This window comes from Mustela lutreola, chromosome 4 (genome assembly GCF_030435805.1).
Source record: "Mustela lutreola isolate mMusLut2 chromosome 4, mMusLut2.pri, whole genome shotgun sequence".
Lineage (NCBI taxonomy): Eukaryota > Metazoa > Chordata > Mammalia > Carnivora > Mustelidae > Mustela > Mustela lutreola.
Window position 1 is genome coordinate 125,727,379 of NC_081293.1, and position 24,584 is coordinate 125,751,962.

General features: G+C 40.0%; 1 protein-coding gene across 2 annotated transcripts in view; it reads left to right on the forward strand.

Annotated features, from left to right (window-relative positions):
- Positions 1–24,584, forward strand: part of GRM3 (glutamate metabotropic receptor 3) — a 222,522-nt gene that overhangs the window by 183,915 nt on the left and 14,023 nt on the right. The window contains exons 4-5 of one of the 2 annotated variants that reach the window (XM_059170989.1): positions 12,533–13,599; positions 24,306–24,480. In XM_059170989.1, the coding sequence (XP_059026972.1) occupies positions 12,533–13,599; positions 24,306–24,480 (1,242 nt within the window). The remainder of the gene's footprint in view (positions 1–12,532; positions 13,600–24,305; positions 24,481–24,584) is intronic. The other variant, XM_059170990.1, reaches the window with a different exon arrangement.

The window sequence follows — 24,584 nt, forward strand, 5'->3', positions numbered from 1 at the left end:
ATAATCTCTAGAAATCCCAACATGTATTACCCTTGATGAGTATTTCTCTGTCTTGGTAGTGGTGACATTAATGGCTGGATAACATTGGCCATGCCAGTGTGTTCTGTGCACCATAGACTAGGTAGCCCTACACTTACCCCCAAGGAGGTCTCTACCCCCTCTGGGACCAGCAGCACCACCAGCCCTGAGACCTCAACCAAAAATCTCTTCAGATGTTGTCAAATATTTTCTGGGGGCAAAATCACCCCTGACTGGGAAACTACAACCTAGACCCATGGTTTTTAACCAAGGTGGCAAAGTGATAGAGTAAATCATCAAAACAAAGGGGCAAAGGCCCATTTCCCTAAGATTAGTATTTCATTCAGAGATCGAAGTGTCTTTTAAGTTCCTAAGATCATGCTCTTTGGTCTAATAAATGTATTCATCAGTTTTGGAAACAATTAGTAAAGACCTACTATGTGCCCAGCATTGCCTCAGGTGACCAGGGAACAGAGACGAACAACACATTGTCAAGGGGCTTAGGATTGAGGAAAGAAATGGACATGAAACAGCTACTCCTCTAATTTGTTATACTCAATTCTCTTAAAGCTAAACATACAGGACACTGTGTCAGCGCAGCAGGAGATCCTGATGACATGATGTCCAAGACGTCACTACACTTCCACCTGCACGGCTCAAAGTCAGTGATATCAGGGAAGTGAAGCCACCGGAGCTCAAATATGTAGCTCTTTCAGGACTTTATGCTTATTCATACATTTACACACTTTTACACACACATACTTCACTGCTATGTACATACCCATACAGATAAGCCCTGCACACACACACTTTGTTATCATATGCATACCCATTCATATAGGCACTTGTATACCATTTGTCACCACTGTATACACACACACATATGCACTTCATACCTCTCCCACATTCACTTCTGTGTACATGTACATACCTATATACACATGTACACACACCCATCACTACTGAGTACATATAGACACACTTGTACACATACATATACTTTAGTACTATTTTATATATTCATGCATATATGTACTCGTACACACACATTCACTACTGTGCACATATACATACATAATACACTTATGCCCCCCACATGCACACTTTACAGCTGTGTACATATCCATACATATATGCCCTTGTACACACACTTCATCACCATATACATAAACATGTATATACACTTGTACCCTCACACACACACTTTATTACTGTGTACATATATACATACACTGTCCTACTACATATGTATATATACTTAAATGGGCTTATATGCATATACTTCACCCCTGTATACATACACATATGTGTATACACTTGTGCCCACACACACACCCCACCACTCTGTTCATGTATGTACATACACATACTTGTTCCCACAAATATATGACAAATGCCATGTGTATAGAACTAGTCATAGCAGCACATGGGAGATGCTCTCAGTGACTTGCCCACATCACCTTCACACTCTCTAACCTCATCTAAGACAATGGCTCCTATGTAGAAGCATCTGCAATGCTGCCAGGAGCTTTCCTGGTCACAGGTCACCTGTAGCTAGAGCAGGTTGAAAGTGCCATGAAGCCACCATCCCTGAAAAAGCTATCACCAATGACAAACAAGAGTTGTGCTCCCCAAGCTGGTGGGTAAGCTGGGGTACTGGGTCTCTACTCCCAATTGATGCAGTTTCCCACATCAGTGAGAACTAAGGTGACTAGTTGTTCACCTAGTTGTTCACTAGGACCCCAGAGAGAACGAGACCCACCGGCACTCAGCGAAGCACTCTGTGAGATATTTTTTTTCCTGTCTACACCTTACTTTTCTTTTTCTTTTTTTTTTAATATTTTATTTATTTATTTGACAGACAGAGATCACAAGTAGGCAGAGAGAGAGAGAGAGAGAGAGAGAGAGAGAGAGGAGGAAGCAGGCTCTCCGCGGAGCAGACAGCCCAATGTGGGGCTCGATCCCAGGACACTGGGATCATGACCTGAGCCGAAGGCAGAGGCTTTATCCCACTGAGCCACCCAGGCGCCCCTACACCTTACTTTTCTACTCCCCTGCAAGCTCCCACATCAACTTTTGTACTCAAATCTAGTCTTGGGATTTGCTTCTGGGACAACCCAGTCAAAGATACATCATTATTTATATAAGCTCAAGATGTCATGAAAAGGGGGGAAAAAAAAAAAGAAATGCCCCTCCACAGAAGCATAGATAAAGAAACACATATAACAAAATACTATAGCTTCTGACCACTACTTGAATGAATTTCACCAAACTTAATTTTGAGCAAAAAATGTTACAAAACAATATATACTTTATGATGACATTGGTATGAAGTTTAACATCAGGCAAAACTAGTTCCTTGTACTAAAACATATGATGGTGGCGCCCTTTGGGGAGAAGGAACAGGAACGAGGGGATGGGTGGTAATGTCTATTTCTTAACAGCCGTCATAATACAGGCATATGTTCACATTGTAATAATTCACTTATTTTTGTAATTTTTCTATATATACAGTCTGTTTAAAAGTTTTAGAAAGTCTAAATATTCATCACAGAGTCTGTGGGAAAAGCAGTACATTATGTAACAGGGGCCGTGGGAGTGGGAACGGGTAGAAAACAATAGGATAACAGCCCTATCTCCCATTAAAGAGGATCCCTAACCAAAGATTCAGCGGCCACCCTGAGACTTCCAGCTGAAGTAAACCAAGTAAGCAAAGGCTGACCCTGAGCCTGACCTCTGCACTGGGAGAGAAAGGGACTGGCATCTAACTAAGTTTGACTCATTGTGCCTTTCCTCCCCACTCTCCACTCTTATCTAAGAGCACATTGGTCCTTGCTGAGCTGTTTTGAGGGCTGAAAAATTCAGCAGTAATATGTGGAATAGATAAAGGACAACCAGGATAATATGTAATAAAGCATTAGAAGCATAAGCTATACTAACTTTTCAGGACAACTTAAGAAAGTCCTTTTCCAAAGTCATTAATACCCACCTCGCAAGAAAACCTGATGTTCTTTCAATAGCTTCTCTCGAACACTCCCTTTCACTATGGACTATGGGTACTTACTAAGCATTTTTCCTATGTGAGACTGACCACCTTAGACATCTAGATGGTGCTTTGCCCCAGCAGCTAGGTTCCGTTGATAAATAACCATGAGAAATGCATCCACAATTTTCTTCCTAATCGGTAGGGAAATTAATTACTGATACCAAGGATTCTTTCTTAGTATTTTTATTTCCTATCTCTCTGCTGCATGATGTTTGTAAATGATTGTTTGCTCTAAACAAAGGATTTTGGTTGCTTTACCTCTTGACCTCCAATAAGGTCTTTCAAGGGAGATGCCATTTTCTGTCCTTTCATTTATGTCTTTATTCCAATTCATCAGATTAGTCCACTGAAACCTCAGTGATTGCCTGGCTGGCAAATGTTGTAACTTGGAGCCGTGTTGCCGTTAGTAGCTTTTGCAATCTTCATTAGTATTTATGAATGTGAACTGAGGCCGTGGCAGTAATATTCCCATTACTGAAAGCCTGTTAAGAGCCACATTATTGTCTTACCTTAATTGGACTTCTGTCTGAGAGGCAAAAATAAAGAACTGATTTAATTGTCTCCTGCCATTGACCTACGATATTTTTAAGGCACGGGCTCCCCTCATCTCTACCAAATGGGCCTTAGGAGAGCTGGTCACGTTGGCACTAAACTTCTCAAATAAATCCATTAAAAACTGAGGTCAAAACTAACTGGATAATGAGCTGAACTGAGAAGTCATTCTCCTGACTTCGGGCCACATCAGCCTTCTTCTGAAAAGTTGGGACCTGATTTTGAGGAGGCAGACAGTGAAAGGACTTGAAATTGGGTTTTGGAGGTTACAGATCTTTCCACAAAAGAATTCTGCCATCCTTCCAGTTCCTTTTCCCTCCTCTCATTTGGGTTCTTTCACACTATTGCAACAACAAATGGATTTCTAATGATGTTTGCTCCCTTGGTGAAATTCAACTTTAGAAACAGGCAACTCCCCAGAGTCTCCTCACTCCAAAGACCCGTACAACTGATCTCCACGATTCTGGTTCACTGGACTTTATTTCCCAGGTGAGCCATTTGACTCAGAGGCAACTCTAAATGTGTCAAGAAGGCAATGAGATCAATACCCTAGAGCTTCCAGGCTCTCTGTCATTGGAGTGACTCCAGCAGCACCTGAGAAAGAGCCTGGTTTTCCTCCCTGCCCCTGCACTCCCCAGACTGGGCATGTTTGGAATAACCTCAGAAACAGGATTATTCTCTCTTGTGGAATATTTGACAGACACAGCTCATCTTTTTTTTCTAGGTTCTCCTTTCAGGCTTTGTCACTGGAATATAGCCACGGCAACCTTTCGTTCCAAGCTAACGCTTCCGCTGAGGGTTCAGAATTCGTGATGCATTTATGTGAAGTGTTTGCATGGATTTTCTGCATTCAAATGATTTAGACATTAGACCATACTTTGTGATATATTGGACAAATTTAGTACCAGGTACACCGGTATTAAAAAACAAAATTTCACCAGAAGTACTATTTGTTCACCACCCTCCTTATCAAGCTCTTGTTACAATATTTGCAAAATATCATTTCCGTAAGTTACTTTGTAAGCTGTTGTGCATGACCTTGCTCAATTATTCATCATGCTTTTTTAACTTTATAGTTTTATTTTTATCACAATACATGCACATAATTTTTACATGAATTCAACTAGCTTATGAGAAAGAACAACTGTCTCTTGCTTTTCTCTTTTTCTAGCCACATCCATTCTCCACAGATATTCACTTTGACTCTTTTGATAATGTCCTCACTCCATTTTCTCTCTCTTTCTGGAACTCTTGTTGATTAATGTTGAAATTCCACAGAGTAGTCACTAGTTTTCCTGTTTTTCCTGCTTTCCTTCTCAGCACTTTTGTTAAACCTTGAGTTTTTTCAAATGTACCTTTCCATCCTTGTATTGAATTTCTAGTTCTGCTGTTTCTTTTCCAGAAGCTCATGACTGTTCTCTGATTGTTCCTTTTTAAGAAGATGCTGCACTCTTTTCTTGTCTCTCAGGGCATGTTCGTGCTTTATTTTTTTTTAATTAAATTAATTGATTTATTTTCAGAAAAACAGTATTCATTATTTTTTCACCACACCCAGTGCTCCATGCAATCCGTGCAATCTATAATACCCACCACCTGGTACCCCAACCTCCCACCCCCCCACCACTTCAAACCCCTCAGATTGTTTTTCAGAGTCCATAGTCTCTCATGATTCACCTCCCCTTCCAATTTACCCCAACTCCCTTCTCCTCTCCAACACCCCCTGTCCTCCATGATATTTGTTATGCTCCACAATTAAGTGAAACCATATGATAATTGACTCTCTCTGCTTGACTTACTTCACTCAGCATAATCTCTTCCAGTCCCGTCCATGTTGCTACAAAAGTTGGGTATTCGTCCTTTCTGATGGAGGTGTAATACTCCATAGTGTATATGGACCACATCTTCCTTATCCATTCATCCGTTGAAGGGCATCTTGGTTCTTTCCATCGTTTGGAGACGGTGGCCATTGCTGCTATAAATGTTGGGGTACAGATGGCCCTTCTTTTCACGACATCTGTATCTTTGGAGTAAATACTCAGTAGTGCAGTTGCAGGGTCATAGGGAAGTTCTATTTTTAATTTCTTAAGGAATCTCCACATTGTTCTCCAAAGAGGCTGCACCAACTTGCATTCCCACCAACAGTGTAAGAGGGTTTCCCTTTCTCCACATCCTCTCCAACACATGTTGTTTCCTGTTTTGTTAATTTTGGCCATTCTAACTGGTATAAGGTGATATCTCAATGTGGTTTTAATTTGAATATCCCTGAGGGCTAGTGATGATGAACATTTTTTCATGTGTCTGATAGCCATTTGTATGTCTTGATTGGAGAAGTGTCTGTTCATGTCCTCTGCCCATTTTTTGATAGGATTGTCTGTTTCGTGTGTGTTGAGTTTGAGGAGTTCATTATAGATCCTGGATATCAACCTTTTATCTGTACTGTCATTTGCAAATATCTTCTCCCATTCCGTGGGTTGCCTCTTTGTTTTTTAGGAAACAGTCAAAAAAACAGAGATGTTCGTGCTTTAAAGTGTTTACCTTGCTCCTTGTGCTGTCTCTGTGGACTTCACATTTCTTTGTTCTGCTTGTTTCAGTCGCTCTCAGGTTAGAAGTTCACTCAAATGTAAAACTGATAGGCAGTTTCTGTTTTCCTTTTTTTATTATATTTTGAATAGGTAACATATTCACATGCCTCAAAATGCGAAAAGTCTATGAAAGAATTGAATAAAAGTTTCTTCCTATCTTTGTCATGCAACTGTTCTTTCTGATTCCGTGCCCATTGGTAACCACTTTCTTGAACATCCTTCTGGAGTTCCTTTGCATATAATAAAGAAAGGAATAGATTCTTCTGTTTTTTCCATTTACATAAAGATTGCATATTAAACATTATAGTAAATGTACTGCTTTTGTTTACTTCTAATGGTGTCATTTTAATATTTGTTATATCTCCATAACATGTGACACCCAGAACGATTCCTCATTTCTTTCCATAGCTATACAGTATTCAGTTTTCTCATTATTGATCATTTCCAATATTCTTCTATTATAAAGTTCTAAAATAAATAAAACATTGAAAACATCATTTGACACAAATGCAAATATGTATATAGGATACATTCCACAAATTGGAGTTGCTGGGTGAAATTCATGTGTATTTATAATTTTGAAAATCTATGTCAAGTTGCCCTCTGTTGGGGGCACACCAATTTACCTACCCACCAGCAGTGTGTAATGAGGCTTCTCTAGAGCCTCATTAGCAGAATAGGTGCACACATGTGACATAGTTTTAATGTGCATATTAGTTTTCTATTGCCTTTGGAACAAATTATCACAAATTTAGTCACTTAAAGCAACATAAACTTATTAGCTAACAGTTCTTGAGGTTAGATCCAAAATGGATATAAAGTAAATTGCACCTTCACATATTTTGTTAAATGTATCCTGAGGTTTTTTATTGTGTTTGATGTCATTTAAATGGAGTAGTTCTTTCCCTAATTGTAATTAATATATATAAATTATTTATATTTTCCATTATATCTTAGCAAATCTCCTAGTAATTCATTATATGGACAGGAGCAATTGATTGTAACTACATGCTCAGCCCCCAAATGTGCTAATCAGGAAAAATAAACACTAGCAACATTAGTCCCCTCGAGTGACAAGATTAATTAATATACCTATTGTGTCTGGAAGAGCATATTCTCACATTTTAATATTTTAAATATTTTCATTATGAAATGTTAAGCCATACAAAGAATATACTTAGTTCAGTTTATGAAGTACAACAATAAAATAATCATTCACAGGAAACACTTCATCTGAACAAGAAACAGAAGATAATGCGTAACCATCTCTGCACTCTTCCGGGCCCATCTTTCTATATACATCCTTCTCACCCAATATGCATTATCCTGAATCTTGTCTTTATCATTTATTTGCTTTTTCTTAAAAGTTTATCACTTCTGTATGCAACCCCTGAGTTTTGTTCATCTCAGAAGTTTATAAAAGTAGAGTCATATTGTCTTCTCACACAATCTTGTTTCTAAAATACATCCATCTTTGTTCCCATTGCCACCATTAGTTTTATTTCATAACAATATGATATTGTGAATAATACACAAAATATTTTTTTGGTGCCAATTTTTTGGAAACTGAAGTTGTTTCCACTTGTGTTTCCCTTATACACAGTACTCACACTGTTCATCTACATGTCTCTGGTACACATGTACAAGAATTTCTCTAGGGTACATGTATAAAAAACATGTATTTAAAAAAACAGATACACGAGTATTTAACTTTACTACCAAATTGTATGCTCCAAATTGCTGTGTATGGGTTCCTTTTGCTCTATATATTTTGATATGAAATGCGCCAATTTTTTATAAAATAAAAGTTTATATGATTTTGATGGAACATATCATATAGTAAATATTTGGGGGCCATGCAATCTCAAGTACAACTATTCATCTCTACTGCTGTAGTGGGAAAACAGCCATAGATAATATGGCTTAACAAATGAACATGATATGTTCTAATAAAACTTTATTTACAAAATAGGTAAGAGGCAGAATGTAGCCCATGGGCTATAGCTTGCCAACTCCTGCTCTATACATACTTCAGTATAGTTATTTCACTTTTAAAGAATTTTAATAGCAAATATATTAGCAAAAAAGAAATAGACAGATAAAATAAATATGATGAACTATTAACAATTAGTTAATTCTAGGTGATCCCAATACTGTGGTGTCCCCTGTACTTTTCTTTTATCCTTTTGGTAGGTTTGAAATTTTTCAAAATAAAAAGGTAGAGAGGAGAAAAACTGATGAAAATCTAAATATATTCTGCCACTCAGCTTTAAAATAGTCTCATGAAAATAATGGCAACATTCTGCAAAAGCAAGAGCTAAAGTCTTTATCTATGATCTTTTAAAAATGTATTAATGGTCAACATCTTCCAACAAGAAAAAGATGTGGGAATTGAAATGTTATTAGCTTAGCCTCAGAAGTAGGAAGAACCATCAAAATTCTTATGTTAACACCAAACTCAGTTTCTTTATTTTATGCTTAACAAATCATTAAAAATTTTAAAGACTCCTTTCATATATCACAAATAAGTGAAATCTTGAGTATTTTAACATGTTTTACATCAAATGCAAGAACCTCAGATGTGTTATTTATTCTGTTAACTTCAACTATCCAGTCTCCTCCAATATCCAGTTGATGACCTTAGATCATTTCCAGAAAAGATTTGTAAAAGGAATGTTTTCTATTTCTAGTGCTTATACTGTTAGCTCACAGGTCAACAGTCTTACCCATAACACTTTCCAGCTCAGAAAAGACAAAGCAAGCATTTTTTATCATCTATCAAATGCATTACTCTTAAGAAACTTTAAAATATTTGTTAAAATAACGAAGAACTTGGGGCTCCTGGATGGCTCAAGTCATTAAGCGGCTGCCTTCGGCTCAAGTCATGATCCCTTGATCCTGGGATCAAGCCCTGCATCAGAGGACCTGCTCAGTGGGGAGTCTGCTTCTCCCTCTCTCTCTGCCTTCCTCTCTGCTTACTTGTGATCTCTGTCTGTCAAATAAATAAATAAAATCTTTAAAAAAAAAAAACGAAGAATTTTAATTAAGAATGTAAAACACATTCGTTCCACAAATCTTTTACAGAATAATCTGATATCAGTTGAACATTGGTGGAGATTGATTGCATAGCTGAGAGTAAACAAATTAATAACACATCTGAAGTTATTACACTTGATGTAAAATGTGTTAAAAGATTAAACATTTCATTGATTTGTAACATAAATGGAGTAACATATGAGAGGAGTCCCTAAAACTTTAGTGATAGACCAAACAAGATATGTTTTATGTAACATAAGAATTCTGATACTGATTCCTACTCTTAAAATTATAGTAAGAAGTTGTTTCAACTCCTGTTTTCACTCATTCCAACAGATATTAGAGCATAGTCGAAATTTGTATCAATGGCAAAAAGATTATACCACTGTAGAAAGAGATGAAGAGAAAAAATAAATACCATAGACTTAATTATCATATAGTTTCATATCTGGCAAGTGCTAAAAATAAGTAGAAATTTTTCATTTTATATTTTTATATTACTTTATTTGTAATTGTTATTTATGATTTGAAGATTAAAAAACAGAGTCAAAAAGATTAATCTGGCTAACTGTTAAAGGACAGAGATGAGAATCACATACAAGTCATCTAAATCCCACACTGTGCCCTCATACCACATCCCTCTGTCTCACTATGAGCTCAAAGCCACTTCATAGCTAGAATATAGACACACATAGACATATGTGATAGGGTTGTGTAATGTGACAGAAAGCTAGGTAAAGATTAGTTAGTAAAGTTGAAATGTAAAAAAAAGATCCAAAAACCAAAAAGAGAAAAAAAGAAAACAGTTGAATTGCAACTAAGATAACAAAATCATTGAGAGAAAAAAAAATCATAAATGAGGAATAAATTTGGTGTATTGGACTACACTTGCTAACAGATTTTATATGTGATCTGAAACATCATGGTAAACCACCCAATGCAGGCCACCAAGAGCATCTATGAGCCCTAAGCAGGAGAGGGCTACTTGGTAAATTGTCAAGTCTCCTTTCACCAAGTAAGTCAATGAGGGGCCCTTCTCCTTCATAAAGTATCTCACCCAAGAAAGGTAAGATGTTTGCCCCCTGGCTGGAACAACATGAACCCCAGAGAAGGTGGAATGGAGTTCAGGAAGAAGGCAACAGACAGAAAACCCCTGCAGAGTAAGGTCACAGTGTCTTCCATATTCCATTTTCTCATTGCATGGCAGGGTTCTAGCTGCACACATTAGCTAGGCTATATTTCTCAGCCCCTCTTGACATGAGTGTGGCCCTGGAAAACTCATTTCTACTGAATGAGATGTGAATGGAAACAGATGCACTTCCAGGTTTACCCTTTTAAGAAGGAGGGACACCTGCTTCACATTCCCTCCTTCCACTGGATGGATACCGATGATGAGGAGACCCTGCAAATTGGTACAGCCTCAAGACGAAAGGAATCTGGGCTCCCAAATCACCCTGTGGAGGAGAGACACCCACCAACCCAGATCTCATGAGGGAGAAGTAAATGTCTCTCTTTTTGAGCCATTGGACAATTTGGGGTCTACTTAGCCTACTACCTAGCCTAACTAGTAGAGTCTGCCTGTGTACCTGTAGATATCAGCAACATTCTTCTTCTACACCCACTGAAAGCATAAAGATGGACAATATGAAATAGTAAGCACACAGACCAAAGCAGGTAGCATAAAAACAGATGGTCAGGGTGCCCCAGACACTGGCAAGAGAAACATGATGAACAAACAGCTGGATGAGAGGAAACATAGATGCTCGGAGAGCTGCTCTTCTTGAATCCTTGCAGCAAGCTGTGAGACAGGGAGAGGGCTCTGGACACTGTATTGTCAGGAACAAACTTTAATGCACTGTCACCTAGCTTCTATATACTGTTGGTGCCTTTAAGGTATCCAGGCCAAGTATGTTTATGAGAATATAAACATGCTATATAGAGCATGAATATACCCTAAAATATGAAAATATAAGGGTTAAAGGATTGTGGGTGGGTTACCATTTTTTCCCTTCTGAGTCACCTGAACTGTTTAAAAGCATACCATAGGCAGCCACTGTAGAAAACATTATGGAGATTCCTTTAAAAATTACAAAGAGAAATACTATATGATCCAGTAATTCCACTACTTGAATATTAACCCAGAGGAAAACAACACACTAATTCGAAAAAATAGTGTTTATTGCAGCTTTATTTACAGTAGCCAGGATATGGAAGCAACCCAAGTGTCCACTGACAGATGAATATAAGAAAGATGTGGGGTGTGGGGTTCATTGGTTTCACCATGTGTACCAAAATGAACTATTACTCAGCCATTAAAAAAAAGAAACTAGATTTTGCCATTTGTGACCACACGGATGACCTCAAAGTCATTATGCTAAGTGAAATAAGTCAGACAGAGAAAAGACAAATACCATATGATTTTACTTGTATGTGGAATCTAAAAAGCAAACCAAATTTTAAAAATGCAAAAACAAGACTCTTAAATACAGAGAACAAAATGGTGTTTGCAGAGGGGAGATGAGTGAGGAGTTGGGGATTAAAGGTACAGAATGGGATTAAGAAGTACCAATTTGCCCTGTAAAGTGACTAATTCATGGAGATGTAAATTATAGCATAGGGAATTCAGTCAATAATATCATAATACTGTTGTATGATGACAGATGGTGACTATACTTATTGTGGTGAGTACTGAGTAATGTATAGGACTGTTTCATCCTTTTGGTATAGACCTGAAATGAACATAACATTGTATGTCAATCATATTTGTTTTAAAACAGTTTAAAAAGGCAGCATACTGTACATTTGTAATGAAAAGCTTTTTCTTCATTTTGAGAGAGAAAAATTCTTCACATTAATTCTCTATTTTCATGAAAACATCTAACACTTTGTTGTCTATACACCATAAATAGGTAATAAGGATGAGACACAAAGTTGTGCCCGGTTCCTACAGTGAAATCTTTAAGGGAATGAATATTTACACACGGCAGAGACTCCAACTACGTGGTTGCCAGTTCCTCTGTTACATAATCAGCTCCTTTGAAGGCAGGCGCTGTATTGTGCTCAGGATTTTCCCGAGCACTTGGCACACAGGAGGCACTTGGAAATGTGAAGTGAATGAATTCGTAAATACACGAGTACTCTAGTAGCTTTTAATGTGTAAACTCCATGGTAGTCAATTATTTCAGCCTTGGAATCCCTGTTCGCTGTTTTTTCAGTTTTGCTAGAAGCCGGGCATTGATCTCTCCCTCAATGTCTAAACAGTGTTTTGTTTTTCCCCCTTTCACTTTACATGTCACAGCTCCATTCAATCCAAATAAAGGTGCGGATAGCATTGTCAAGTTCGACACTTTTGGAGATGGAATGGGACGGTACAACGTGTTCAATTTCCAGCATGTGGGTGGCAAGTACTCCTACCTGAAGGTTGGTCATTGGGCAGAAACCTTATCCCTGGATGTTGATGCTATCCACTGGTCCCGGAGCTCAGTCCCCACTTCCCAGTGCAGTGACCCCTGTGCCCCCAATGAAATGAAGAACATGCAACCAGGGGATGTCTGCTGCTGGATCTGCATCCCTTGTGAGCCCTACGAATACTTGGCTGACGAGTTTACCTGCATCGACTGTGGCCTCGGGCAGTGGCCCACTGCAGACCTGTCTGGCTGCTATAATCTTCCCGAGGACTACATCAAGTGGGAAGACGCCTGGGCCATCGGTCCGGTGACCATCGCTTGCCTGGGTTTCATGTGTACCTGCATAGTCGTGACTGTTTTTATCAAGCACAACAATACGCCCTTGGTCAAAGCCTCAGGCCGGGAGCTCTGTTACATCCTGTTGTTTGGGGTCAGCCTGTCCTATTGCATGACCTTCTTCTTCATCGCGAAGCCATCCCCAGTCATCTGTGCGCTGCGCCGACTAGGGCTAGGAACATCCTTCGCTATCTGTTACTCAGCCCTGCTGACCAAGACAAACTGCATCGCCCGCATCTTTGATGGGGTAAAGAATGGCGCTCAGAGGCCGAAATTCATCAGCCCTAGTTCTCAGGTTTTCATCTGCCTGGGTCTGATACTGGTGCAAATTGTGGTGGTGTCTGTGTGGCTGATCCTGGAGGCTCCAGGCACCAGACGCTACACCCTCCCAGAGAAGCGGGAAACAGTCATCTTAAAATGCAATGTCAGAGATGCCAGCATGTTGATCTCGCTGACCTACGATGTCATCCTGGTGATCTTATGCACGGTGTACGCCTTCAAAACTCGGAAGTGCCCAGAAAATTTCAACGAAGCTAAGTTCATCGGTTTTACCATGTATACCACGTGCATCATTTGGCTGGCCTTCCTCCCTATATTTTATGTGACATCAAGTGATTACAGAGTAAGTCTTTGAATGGTTTCTTCTTTTCCTTCTTCCCTTATCCTGCCAATATTTTGCTATGTAGGATTTGAAATAGACCTATTTCATCTCATTTATTAGGTTGGTAACTGCAAATGCCAAGAGGAACCATCATATTATATATGGAAATCAATCCAATATATTTTAAAAGCACTTAATTAGTGAGTATAATACACAAAGCACCGTGCTAGTCACAGAAAGGAAAATAAATGTAAATGACATGGTCATTTAAGCAAGTTGTAAACTTGTAGGAGAAAAATATAATACACGCGCCCACCTAAAACTTTTAATTACATTTAGAAAGTGATTCACCAGAGGGTAAGAATTAAACCACTAAGAACCTGGTGAGAATACTTCAAGTAATATGAAAGAGGACCTGGCTGCCACAAATTAATCCGTAAATTAAAAGAGACTTCCAACATTAAGCCAATATCAGATCTAAACACTGTGACTCAAGCTTCAAATAAGCATCATTACTTCTCTAAAAGAGATTAAAACATAATGTTAATTTGTTACACTTGTTATACAATTTTAGTTTCTGTAGGTGTTTGCTGCATATTCCTCAAACTAGTTAAAAATACTACTGCATAAGTTCAAGTAACCTAATGAAGTGATTATTCATAAAGTCTCTAGCAATGCATAGTTCAAATTTCTGGGCATCAATATAATTCTTCTCTTCTGAAAGAAACAGTTTGTCATTCTACCATAATTTCTTAAATTGTTGAAACCATCCATCAGTTACTTTTGCATATATTTCTGATTTTAGTATCTTCTGAGGAGTGAGTTTAAGAATTTTTTTCTCTTGAGGCAACTGGTTTTATTCTCTATATTTCTTAAGTTGTCATAAAGTTTTCCAGAGGCAAAACATTTCCTTGTTACCTCATAATTTTACAAAGTAAAGTGCTGCTGTAGGCTCTAACCGTCCCCAAATCTTCTGTTTACTAGCAATTCCTGTATTACCGAAATCTTGAATATTGCAGCTCAAAAAGAAGACAAAGCTATTTAAAATATGGCCTCAAGAGACTCGCAAAGCTCAATGTTGCTTGTCTTTTAAATGATTCGTAACCATGTGACTCAAACTACAGACTAAACTAAAGGAAGAACAGGGAAAATAACTTAAGTTCAGCGTTGGGGTAATGGTCAGGCATGCTACGACCACCATAAAAAAAAAAAAAAAGTTGGAAAATGTGTCAGTGGAGAAAACATCAGAACTGAATCAGCAAAATCAAAGGTCATATCACATGAGCCACAAGGGGGTTAGAACTGAGAGAGTGGGGATCAAGATGGACAGCTAGAGTTAATGCATTTTACTGCTGCCCTCTCCATCCTCTGTCTACACGTTCGCAGCCACTCCTACAGATCTGGAAGGACTTAAGTTCTTAGGAAGCTATCTTCAGCAGACATGATTTAGGGTATGGAGACTGTGAACCAATTACTATATTAATTATTTAACCCTGGATATGTGATTTGAAACTATTCATTCTCCAAAAAGCTACCAAGAAAAAAGAGCAGATGATACTACTGAGAATAAACAAATAGCATTATGAAAATTTAATTTTATTGAATGAATTAATGTTTATTTCTAAAAGACAAAAAAAAAATGACTTTTTTCCTATCACAGGATAGCAATATAGGAGATCAACTGACTCAAAGGAATTAGCAGATGATACCAAAAGTTTTACCATGTGGCCTAAAGCAAATGGGCAGAGGTTGCAGAGCATTTTCGGGTCCAAGCTAATTAAGGCACCCAATCACACTGAAATCATCTGAGGCCTCACTCCTTGCAAATAATTCCAATCCTAAATTTGCAAAAGAAACAAGAAGATAGAATGGAGACTCCAACACATTGGTTTTCAAATTTGACTGTGCATTGAATCAATGGGGTAGCTTTGGAAAAAAATGTATTGGTACCTGGAACACAGTCCCAAAGATTCTCATTTAATTGGCCTGGGCTGTGGCCTAGACAACTGGATTTTTCAAAGCTCCCCAAGGGAGTAATTTGCAGCCAAGCCTGCAAACCACTGCCCTACTGAATCACATGCTCTTATTGTCTCACAGATGTCTTTAGGTAAAGCATGTGCTGTTTTGAAATTCTTTGAAATATTTGTCAAAATTAGAAAACTGAGGAATTTTATACAAATATTCAAATTCTTGGTTTTTCTCTTTTTAAAAAAAAAGCTGGTTCCTTTAATATTTTGTTTTTATTTATTTAACAGACAGAGATCACAAATAGGCAGAGAGGCAGGCAGGGCGGGGGGGGGGGGCGCAAAGCAGGCTCCCCACTGAGCAGAGAGCCCAATGTGGGGCTTGATCCCAGGACCCTGAGATCATGACCTGAGCCAAGGCAGAGGCTTAACCCACTGAGCCACCAAGCCACTTCTTGGTTTCTCTTAACGGACTCAAATTCCTGAATGCAACATTGAGCCAGACCTTGGTGTTTATGCCTCTAGACAGAGCACACAGCTACCAATCCTGGAATCTTACAACTGGCTCCCTTCACTTAGGCATATGCATGAACCTATAAGCACTTGAACTTGAGACCATTGTTCTAGAAATTCCAGTACAAGAATGAGATTTAAAATGTCCCAGAGGGAGACCAGGTGTTTCAGATAGAATGAACAGCATTAGAAAAGTACTCAGCCAAATATTTACAGGCAGCCAGTAGGAGTTTGGCCATCAAACAGTCAGCAAGGTCTATGACTCAGTACGTTGCCACCCATTGTGAATTATAAATAAGTATAAAGCACTACTCTAGTCTTCAAAAAGCTCATATCCCAGATGGGAAAAAAATTAACAAGCATGAAAGAATTCAAGATTAACACAGGAGAATTTATAATTAAATTGGTGAAACAAGCTCTTAAATGCCTACTGGTTTGAAAAAAGAGTTGGATCAGTAAGAATGGTCTTTCCAGGAATACTCCTTCAAGAGGAGGGAGTTCACACTGTACCTTGGTAGGAATGTGCAGTTACAGAGCTTAGAGAATATAAGGCATATAGGGAATATTCTTGAGGCAAGACAGGAATGAACCAAGCAGAACACAGGAATACTGGTCTTACTCAAGTAGAAAATGGCTTTGGAGGAGGAGTCTAGTGAGAAACTAATGGAAATTGGCCACTTGGTGAGATTTTTAACAGGCAGAGGAATTCATTTAAATAATCAGTAAGGGTTCTGAGGTCCTGCTATTTTTAAATTTTTATTTTCTTTTGGTTGGTTGTTGGCTCAGGCAAAAAGTGACATGATGAGAAGTAAGAGGGAAAGATAGGAACTCGTACTGATCAACCCTCAACCTTATGCTAAATACTCTGTATATATGAGTTCACTTATCCTCATTAGCACCCTGAAAGGCAAATGTTAGTATCCCTGTGAGTAAACAAACTCAGAGGATAATTAACTTCCCCTGTGGCACAGGTAAGAAATAGTAGGACAAGTTTTTCCAATGCAAATCCATGCCTTTCGTATTACATCCCAGACTTATCTATCCTTAATATGGCAGATGAGTTTGAAAGAATGGAGTCTAGAACAAGCAAAACTAGTTGAAACTATAAAAGCATCCAAGACCTAGCAAGCAAGAACTTGAGGTAAGAATCCAAAAATTCAAACATCTTTGAGAAATATCCAGGCCATCTCCTTCTGTATCACAGCATAAGAATCAAACACTGAGTCATCAGGGATCCAATCACAGTTGAAGTGATACAAATAAAAGCTAGGTCATGTTTGGGGGAAAATCATCCATAAAGGACTTAATAGTAATTATGGAGTGTTCTGTTCATTCAAGTCTTCCCAAAATATTTGAGTACTTATTATGGGCCTTGGAGATAGAGCTATCAACACAAACACACCTTTTATAACGTTTATAACTTATAGGCTAGTGAGAGCAAGGGAAGGATAGGGACAGAGAGGAAATAACGAACCCAGGAAAATCCAAGGTGATTCATGCAGTGCTTCAAGGGCTGTGATGGAAGAAAAGGGGGGTGATGTCACTGCAGTGTTCCTGAAGCTTCAACGTACATAGCTCACCTGCATACCTGGCTAAAAAATAGATTCTCATTCAGTAAGAAAAGAGGCAGGTCAAGATCTGGGTTTCTGGTGAGCTCTCAGGTAGTGGAGATGCTGCTGGACAAAGGACCATACTCTGCATCTCAAGAAGATGGATTTTACAGAGTGTGGCACAGGTGGGCATTTTCCCCACAGTAAGCAGAGCCTCTGGAGGCGAATGGAATTTTGACAAGGTTCAAATACTCACAAAGGCATTCCAGTTTTCCCATGTTGACTATTTTGAAGATTTAAAAGAAATATTTCAAATCTCAACGTCTTTCAAAATCTGTCTGCCACGCCTGCTAGTGTCTACTTCATAATACTCTGCTGGAGGATGGGAAGGAGTTAGCAATGGGGAGTCTATGTGCTACTTAAAAGAAACAGCAAGGATGAATAACCCACGCAAAAAAAAAACAAAAAACAAAAAACAAACAAACAAACAAACAAAAAAACACTCTTAGAAAAGCAAGGTATTTATGGCTATAGTTTAATGAGTAGATGGAAGAGTGATTTTTCTCTGCGAGGTAGGCAGGGAAGCTAAATCATGTAGGACTTTACAGGCCAGAGCAAAACAGTTTAGATTTCATCTATACGGAAAAAGAAACCATTGGAAGATTTTAAGCAGAGGAGTTTGATAATCTCACATTCTAAGCAAAAAAGAACAAAATATATCAAGTTGCTGAAGACACAGACTTAAAGGTAAAGGCAGGAGCGGGGAGACCGGTTAGGTGGCTGCGGTGGATGTTCCCATTACATGGAAGAATATTAACAGTGGAGACGGAACCTGTCAAGAACTGCCAGGGGTTTTTACCCATCTTGCAATCTACCAGGTTAGACTGTGAGGCTTCAGGGATGCTGGCAGAAGACACGGGACTGCCGATTCAGAGACAAAGGACTTTACTACCCACAGCCACAGCTGTAGCCAGAGTGCAGCATTTAGGGATGTGCCCCAGGCCCCAGTCTTCACTAGGCAATATAAAGGGGGCTAGCTGACCCTTGTACAAACAGCCTCAACACAGGATCAGTATCTGCCTTAAGACTGATTATGTCCTGCCACAGCTCTCTTATTGATTCTGTCCTTATCTAAAATGTTGGGAGTGTGTTCATCATAGGGTTTACTTTAACTATTGACTTCTTCATTTGAGAGACAGAATGCATGTGAGCCGGGGAGGCGGGTAGAGGGAAAGGAACAAAATCTTAAGCAGACTCCCCACTGAGCACAGAGCCTGACATAGGGCTCAATCTCAGGACCCTGAGAGCATGAACTGAACCAAAACCAAGAGTCAGATGCTTAACTGACTGAGCCACCCAGGCACCCCCATCATAGGTTTTTAGCATTCATTTTTATTTCTAAAAAATACTGCACCCAAACATTATTTCTGTCCTACCACAGCTCTGTTATTGATTCTGTCCTTATCTAAAATGTTGATAGTGTGTTCATCATAGGATTTATTTAAACTATTCTTTGAGAGAGAGAGAGAGAGACAAACCTGAGTATCCTTCTCCTTAAAGCAGTTAAAATCAGGGTGGTGGGTGAAGGAGGCATCAGCAGCAGAGGGAAAGAGTATCTCCACACTAGTGAGTAAAGAACATTAGCTTTCAATTTTAAGCATGCAGCAGCTACACTTAACTCAGCAGAACAAAGATCCAGTGTCTCTGAACCCCCCAAAGCCTAGACAGCACAGCAAGATCATCATTACTGTCACTTCATTTCAACTTTGGGAACTCCCTGACTCAGAAGCCAGAGGGAGATAGCTTTCTGCCTGGAGCACATGGTTTGTGCACTTAGGCTAACTCAGCCTTGACTTGAGCAGCAGTGACTTTTTTAAAGAAGTCCATCTTAATCCGGGGCACTTGCTGTCTCATCGTGATAACATCTCTCAGAGTCTCGCCTGGTTTTAGCCAAAGGGCTGGGGATGTTTTCCAGTGCCGCAGCCAATCACAAGAATTCATCTAGATTTCTTTGTGTCACTTTCATTCTTTCATTCTGGAATGCAGCCCCTCTGTCAGCATTTTAAATCCAATCCAAGTCAGTAAGAACCCAAATACTAATCAGTTGCCTCATCTATGGTTTCCAGAGCATTTTTCTGTCTCAGAGGAATCCTGCAAACAGGCGAAGCTCCTTTTTTGCTACCAGGTTCTGCTGCAAAAAAACTTGAGAGACGGAGGTGCCTGGGTGGCTCAGTGGGTTAAAGCCTCTGCCCTCGGCTCAGGTCATGATCCCACAGTCCTGGGATCGAGCCCTGCGTCGGGCTCTCTCCTGGGCAGGGAGTCTGCTTCCCTTCCTCTCTCTGCCTGCCTCTCTGCCTACTTGTGGTCTCTGTCAAATAAATAAATAAAATCTTTAAAAAACAAAACAAAACTGAGAGACCTTTGTCATCTTGGAATGGATGTAAATTTGGCAGGAGAGACTATAGGGAGCCCTAGCAGGGCCCAGCTGTTGCCATTCTTCTTCAGCAAGAGTTTACGCACCCGGCCCCCTCAGCTCCCAGGAGAATCAGCTAAAGTGCAGATGATTCACCTAGAGTTTGCCTTCTCTGTGGGTCTCTCCTTTCATGCTCAGTATCAGAGCATGTCTCTGCAAGTTTGATGTGATAGGGAGCTGAACTTCCTGCCCAACCAGGACCTGGATTAGATTAGGGAGAAAGGGGCGCCTGGGTGGCTAAGTGGGTTGAGTCTCTGCCTCCGGCTCAGGTCATGGTCTCAGGGTTCTGGGATGGAGCCCCGCTTTGGGCTCTCTGCTCAGCGGGGAGCCTTTTTCTCCCTTCCCCCTTCCCCTGCCTACCTCTCTGCCTATTGTGATCTCTGTCAAATAAATAAATAAAATCTTAAAAAAAAAAAAAAAAAAAGATTAGAGGGAAATCTGCTCCATACCCTAGGGGAGAGTTAGCAGCAATTACAGCACTGATCCGGCCGCTCTATCTAAACCTACTTCCGGTCACTCAGCCCTCAGCCCTTCCCCAGATCCACCTCATTCATTAACTGGGAATAAGGGGAGCACTATTACTGCCTCATTGGCCATAGAATTTGGTCAATGCTTTTGCTACTGATTCTCTTGTACTTCTCTCAAATTTTGTTAATTCAGCCCCTAAGGCCCTCAGACTTCCTCTTTGAAAAAGCCATTCTGACCTCATTGCCGAAACTGTCAAACACTGTATCATCTGAGATTTAACTCTACTTATAAGGTAACGCGTTAGCTTGCCACAGTTTTGTTGACGCTGACTTTAAGACTTTATGACTGAAAGCAATAGTGGTAGCCGGAGGGTCAGCTTTGGCTCTGGTTCCTTGAACTCCACTCCCCATGGGCTGTGCAAAGTGGGTCACGTGACCACCGCACAGACAGTGATGATGGAGAATTGTCTTCCAAAGGAACAAATGGAACTTCCTGGACTGGATGAGTGGGTGTAAGAGAAAAGGCCAAATGAAGCATGACTCCCAGGTTTTGGGCTTGCACACTTGGCGGGGATTTGATGTCACTTACTCAAGGGGAGACCCTTGGAGGAAGGGATCAGTTTTGGTTACCTATTAATCCCAATATGCCTGCTACGTATCCAAGACAATATGCCAAGATAGCAAATGAATCTATGTCCGGAGGCCGAGAAGACAGGTTGGAACTAGTAATAAATATTTGAACTACATGAACAGAGGAGGTGCTTAAGTAAACTCAAAGAGATGGTGAAGAAAAGACAATCCAAACTGAGGTCTGGGACATTCTAGCACTCGAAGTTCAAGGAGAAGTGAAAAAGCCAACAAGAAAACGAAGGCGAGGAACTTGCGGTAGGGAAGTCTGTCAAGGAAGCCAAAAAGAAGGAAGTAATTAACCATGTCCAGTGGTGCTGGGAGTTTGAGGAAGGTGAGAGCAGAGCACCATGAAGAATTATAGATCAAGACAAATTTGCAGTGGTGTGACTTCTTAAAGGAACTGGACACATGAATTTATGAGGCTACAATTTGGACTCTGTAAAAAAAAATAAGTAATATGCTGTATAAACTATGATCAACATGCATCTTCAGTTTTGCTGCCCCTTGCCTCTTTAGTATTCAGTGAGAGTAATAAGTCCCCACCCCTGGAAGAAAATCCCAGTGGGCACATTTAAATCCTGCTCGTTCACCACAGGTGAGGCCCTTTTCTGGTGCTGGGGAGAAAGCAATGAATGAAAATGCTTACAACCCTGGCAAGCCCATGAGTATGTGCTCTTAGGTGAGATTGTTCTACAGTCATTTTCAGTGGAAAATAGTCTCTACGAGGAAATTAAAATGCCTGGTCCTGTGTAATTATCAAAACCATACCTTGACTTAACATCAATCCTCATTTTCTCCCAAAGTCTGGCCTGCCTCCGGCAGAGAGCCTGCACTCCCTGACTTTTCTCTTCCCCTTGTTCACACGCCCCAGTCCACCAGTTGCTGTTTCCCTCTCAGTCCTGGTTAAAAAGTAATAAGGAAGACGCTAGAAAATTCTTACATAACTGGATGGTTTTGTGATCTCCGTGTTTTTTAAACACACGTTCTTAGGATCCTTGATGGTAACTAAGGGCTGTTTTTCATGCAATATTCAGAAATTTCCAGCTGCTTTCTTTTCTTCTGCTGGTCCTTGAGTGAGCTGACTGGCAAATCCTACCTTAAGTTGTCCCTTGGGGCTCCGTGCTCAGTCCCAGGGCACCCAGCTATACCCCGCCATTGACCTCTTTCTAGGAAGAACTCCAAACTCTTCCACACGAGCCCAAGACTACCCATGATGGCTCTTTCTAGTGTGGCCCATCTTGCACACGCATGGGACTCACATATCTTTTGTTCTGATAAATTCTTACAGTAAAGGACAGTCTCTGCACAGTAGCAAGCTGTGCCAAGAAAGTAATTAGCCTTTTCTCATCTTCTAGATTTCTGAGACAGGAAACAGGCTCCAAGCCAGGGCATCCTTCTCCCACAAGGAAAACCTTAAACCTTCCGTGAAAGGCCATAAGGAAGCTCTCCTCTCTAGGTCTTCAAAGCGAGGCAATAAGCTCAAACTTCTTCCTTCACGGAGGAAGGGTCTACAACTCATAGCACAACTTTTCCGATACATCTTCCTCATAAAAGCCTCTCCTCTCCTTGTAATGTCTTCAAGTGCGGAAAGTTTCAACGTTAAAGGCACGTTTTTAGAAAAGGTTTCCTTGAAAACTGGCACATCGGAACATGCCTTGCCCTCATTATAATATCTGATATCTCTCCTGTCAGCTCCATAGTCAAGGCTGAGGAGGGAGGGGTGGAGCTCTAAAAGAAGAATACAGTCCTGATATTGTTTATCTATGTAAAAATAAAAACAAATTATGCTAGAAATTGGACTTACTATAAATAGCACCGTTATGATTTATCAAGTTTCTTACATCGTGGAATGAGATAGTTGACTCTTTTCTGAGCAGTTAGCAAAAGGGAAAGGAGCCTGTAATGTAGGGGCCAAGTAGGACAGTTAAAAGGGACAAGAGATTTAAAATAGAGAAGACAGATTGTGCTTTTAGCATATAAAGTAAACCCAGAGTCTGAAGAATTACGCTACAAGTATAACCTGAATTTTTTTTAGTCACAAACAGAATGCAGCCTTCTAACGTTATGTGGCTTCTCCAGTTAATTGTTCAGTCTTCAGCTTTCTTTGATCAGGGAAGAAGGTAGGACACTTTAGGGCATGAGAGATTATGCTATCTAGTAATAGCATTGCCTGGAGAAAGAGGACAAAGACATCTAAAATTACTCTAGGATTTACCATAGCTCCTCTGAGTAGAAACTGAAACAAGAAATAATTAATTTCTGTTTTTCAGTACTGAAAGCAATAAAATATATAGAAACTAATTTAGGATTTTCCAGAAAATGTATGGGAGCTGAAGTTAGGACAGCTGATGAGATCAGTGAAGATGAAGAGTGAAAGTCAACGAATGAAAAAAAGATGATAAAACCTAGTTCTGAGGTGTACTTTCAGGGGAGGCAAAGAGGAAGCAACAGAAATTTCTCTGTCAAAAACAGGTGTATGGAAGCCTAGAGAACAAAATGATTGAGCAGGGAGTACCAGATGTATCAAAACTTCAGAGAGGTGCCAATGAAATAACTAAAGATGGAGACCCCAGAAGAAAGTTGACAATGTTCCCCGATTTTGAGTAGGGAAACCAATGGCTGATAGGCAGAATTCCCCGCCAAAAAAAAGAGAGATGAAGGAAAGTGTAAAAGACCCCAATTTGTTCATGATTATAGAAAATCTTAAACAAGCCAGCTTGATGGACTGAAACCATCAGCAACCTGGTCTGTTCATCACTGAATATTGATATTTTACTATTCAGGATTCTGACTTAGGGGGTTCTGCAGAAATGTCTTTCTACAAATACAAAGAAGAAAACAAACAAAACAAGAAAATCCGGGTAAAGTCTTGGCAAGCATTCAGGAGCACCCGACACAAATGTGTTTGCTTACAAATCTTCAGCGATGTTTCCATGAACATCCCAAGCCCAGAAGATCCCATTTAATTATTATATTGGTTTGGTTATACTAACAACAGAACTGGGGATGATTTGTTTTTTTGTTTGGTTTTGTTTCCTTATTTAGTTTGGTCTTTTCTCAGTGTTCTTTTTAGTAGGCCACATGATTGAATTTGCAGCCAGACATTTAACGAGACAACCCTTTCTTGTAGGTGCAGACGACCACCATGTGCATCTCCGTCAGCCTCAGTGGCTTTGTGGTCTTGGGCTGCCTGTTCGCACCCAAGGTGCACATCATACTGTTCCAGCCGCAGAAGAATGTGGTCACACACAGACTGCACCTCAACAGGTTCAGTGTCAGCGGAACTGGGACCACGTATTCTCAGTGTAAGTACGGAACTCGGTGCTGACCCATCCGTGACCAGCCCTGGAACAGACAACAGGCTCAGAGGGGAAGCCAAGGACATAGTCAGATGGGGACAACAAAGGGC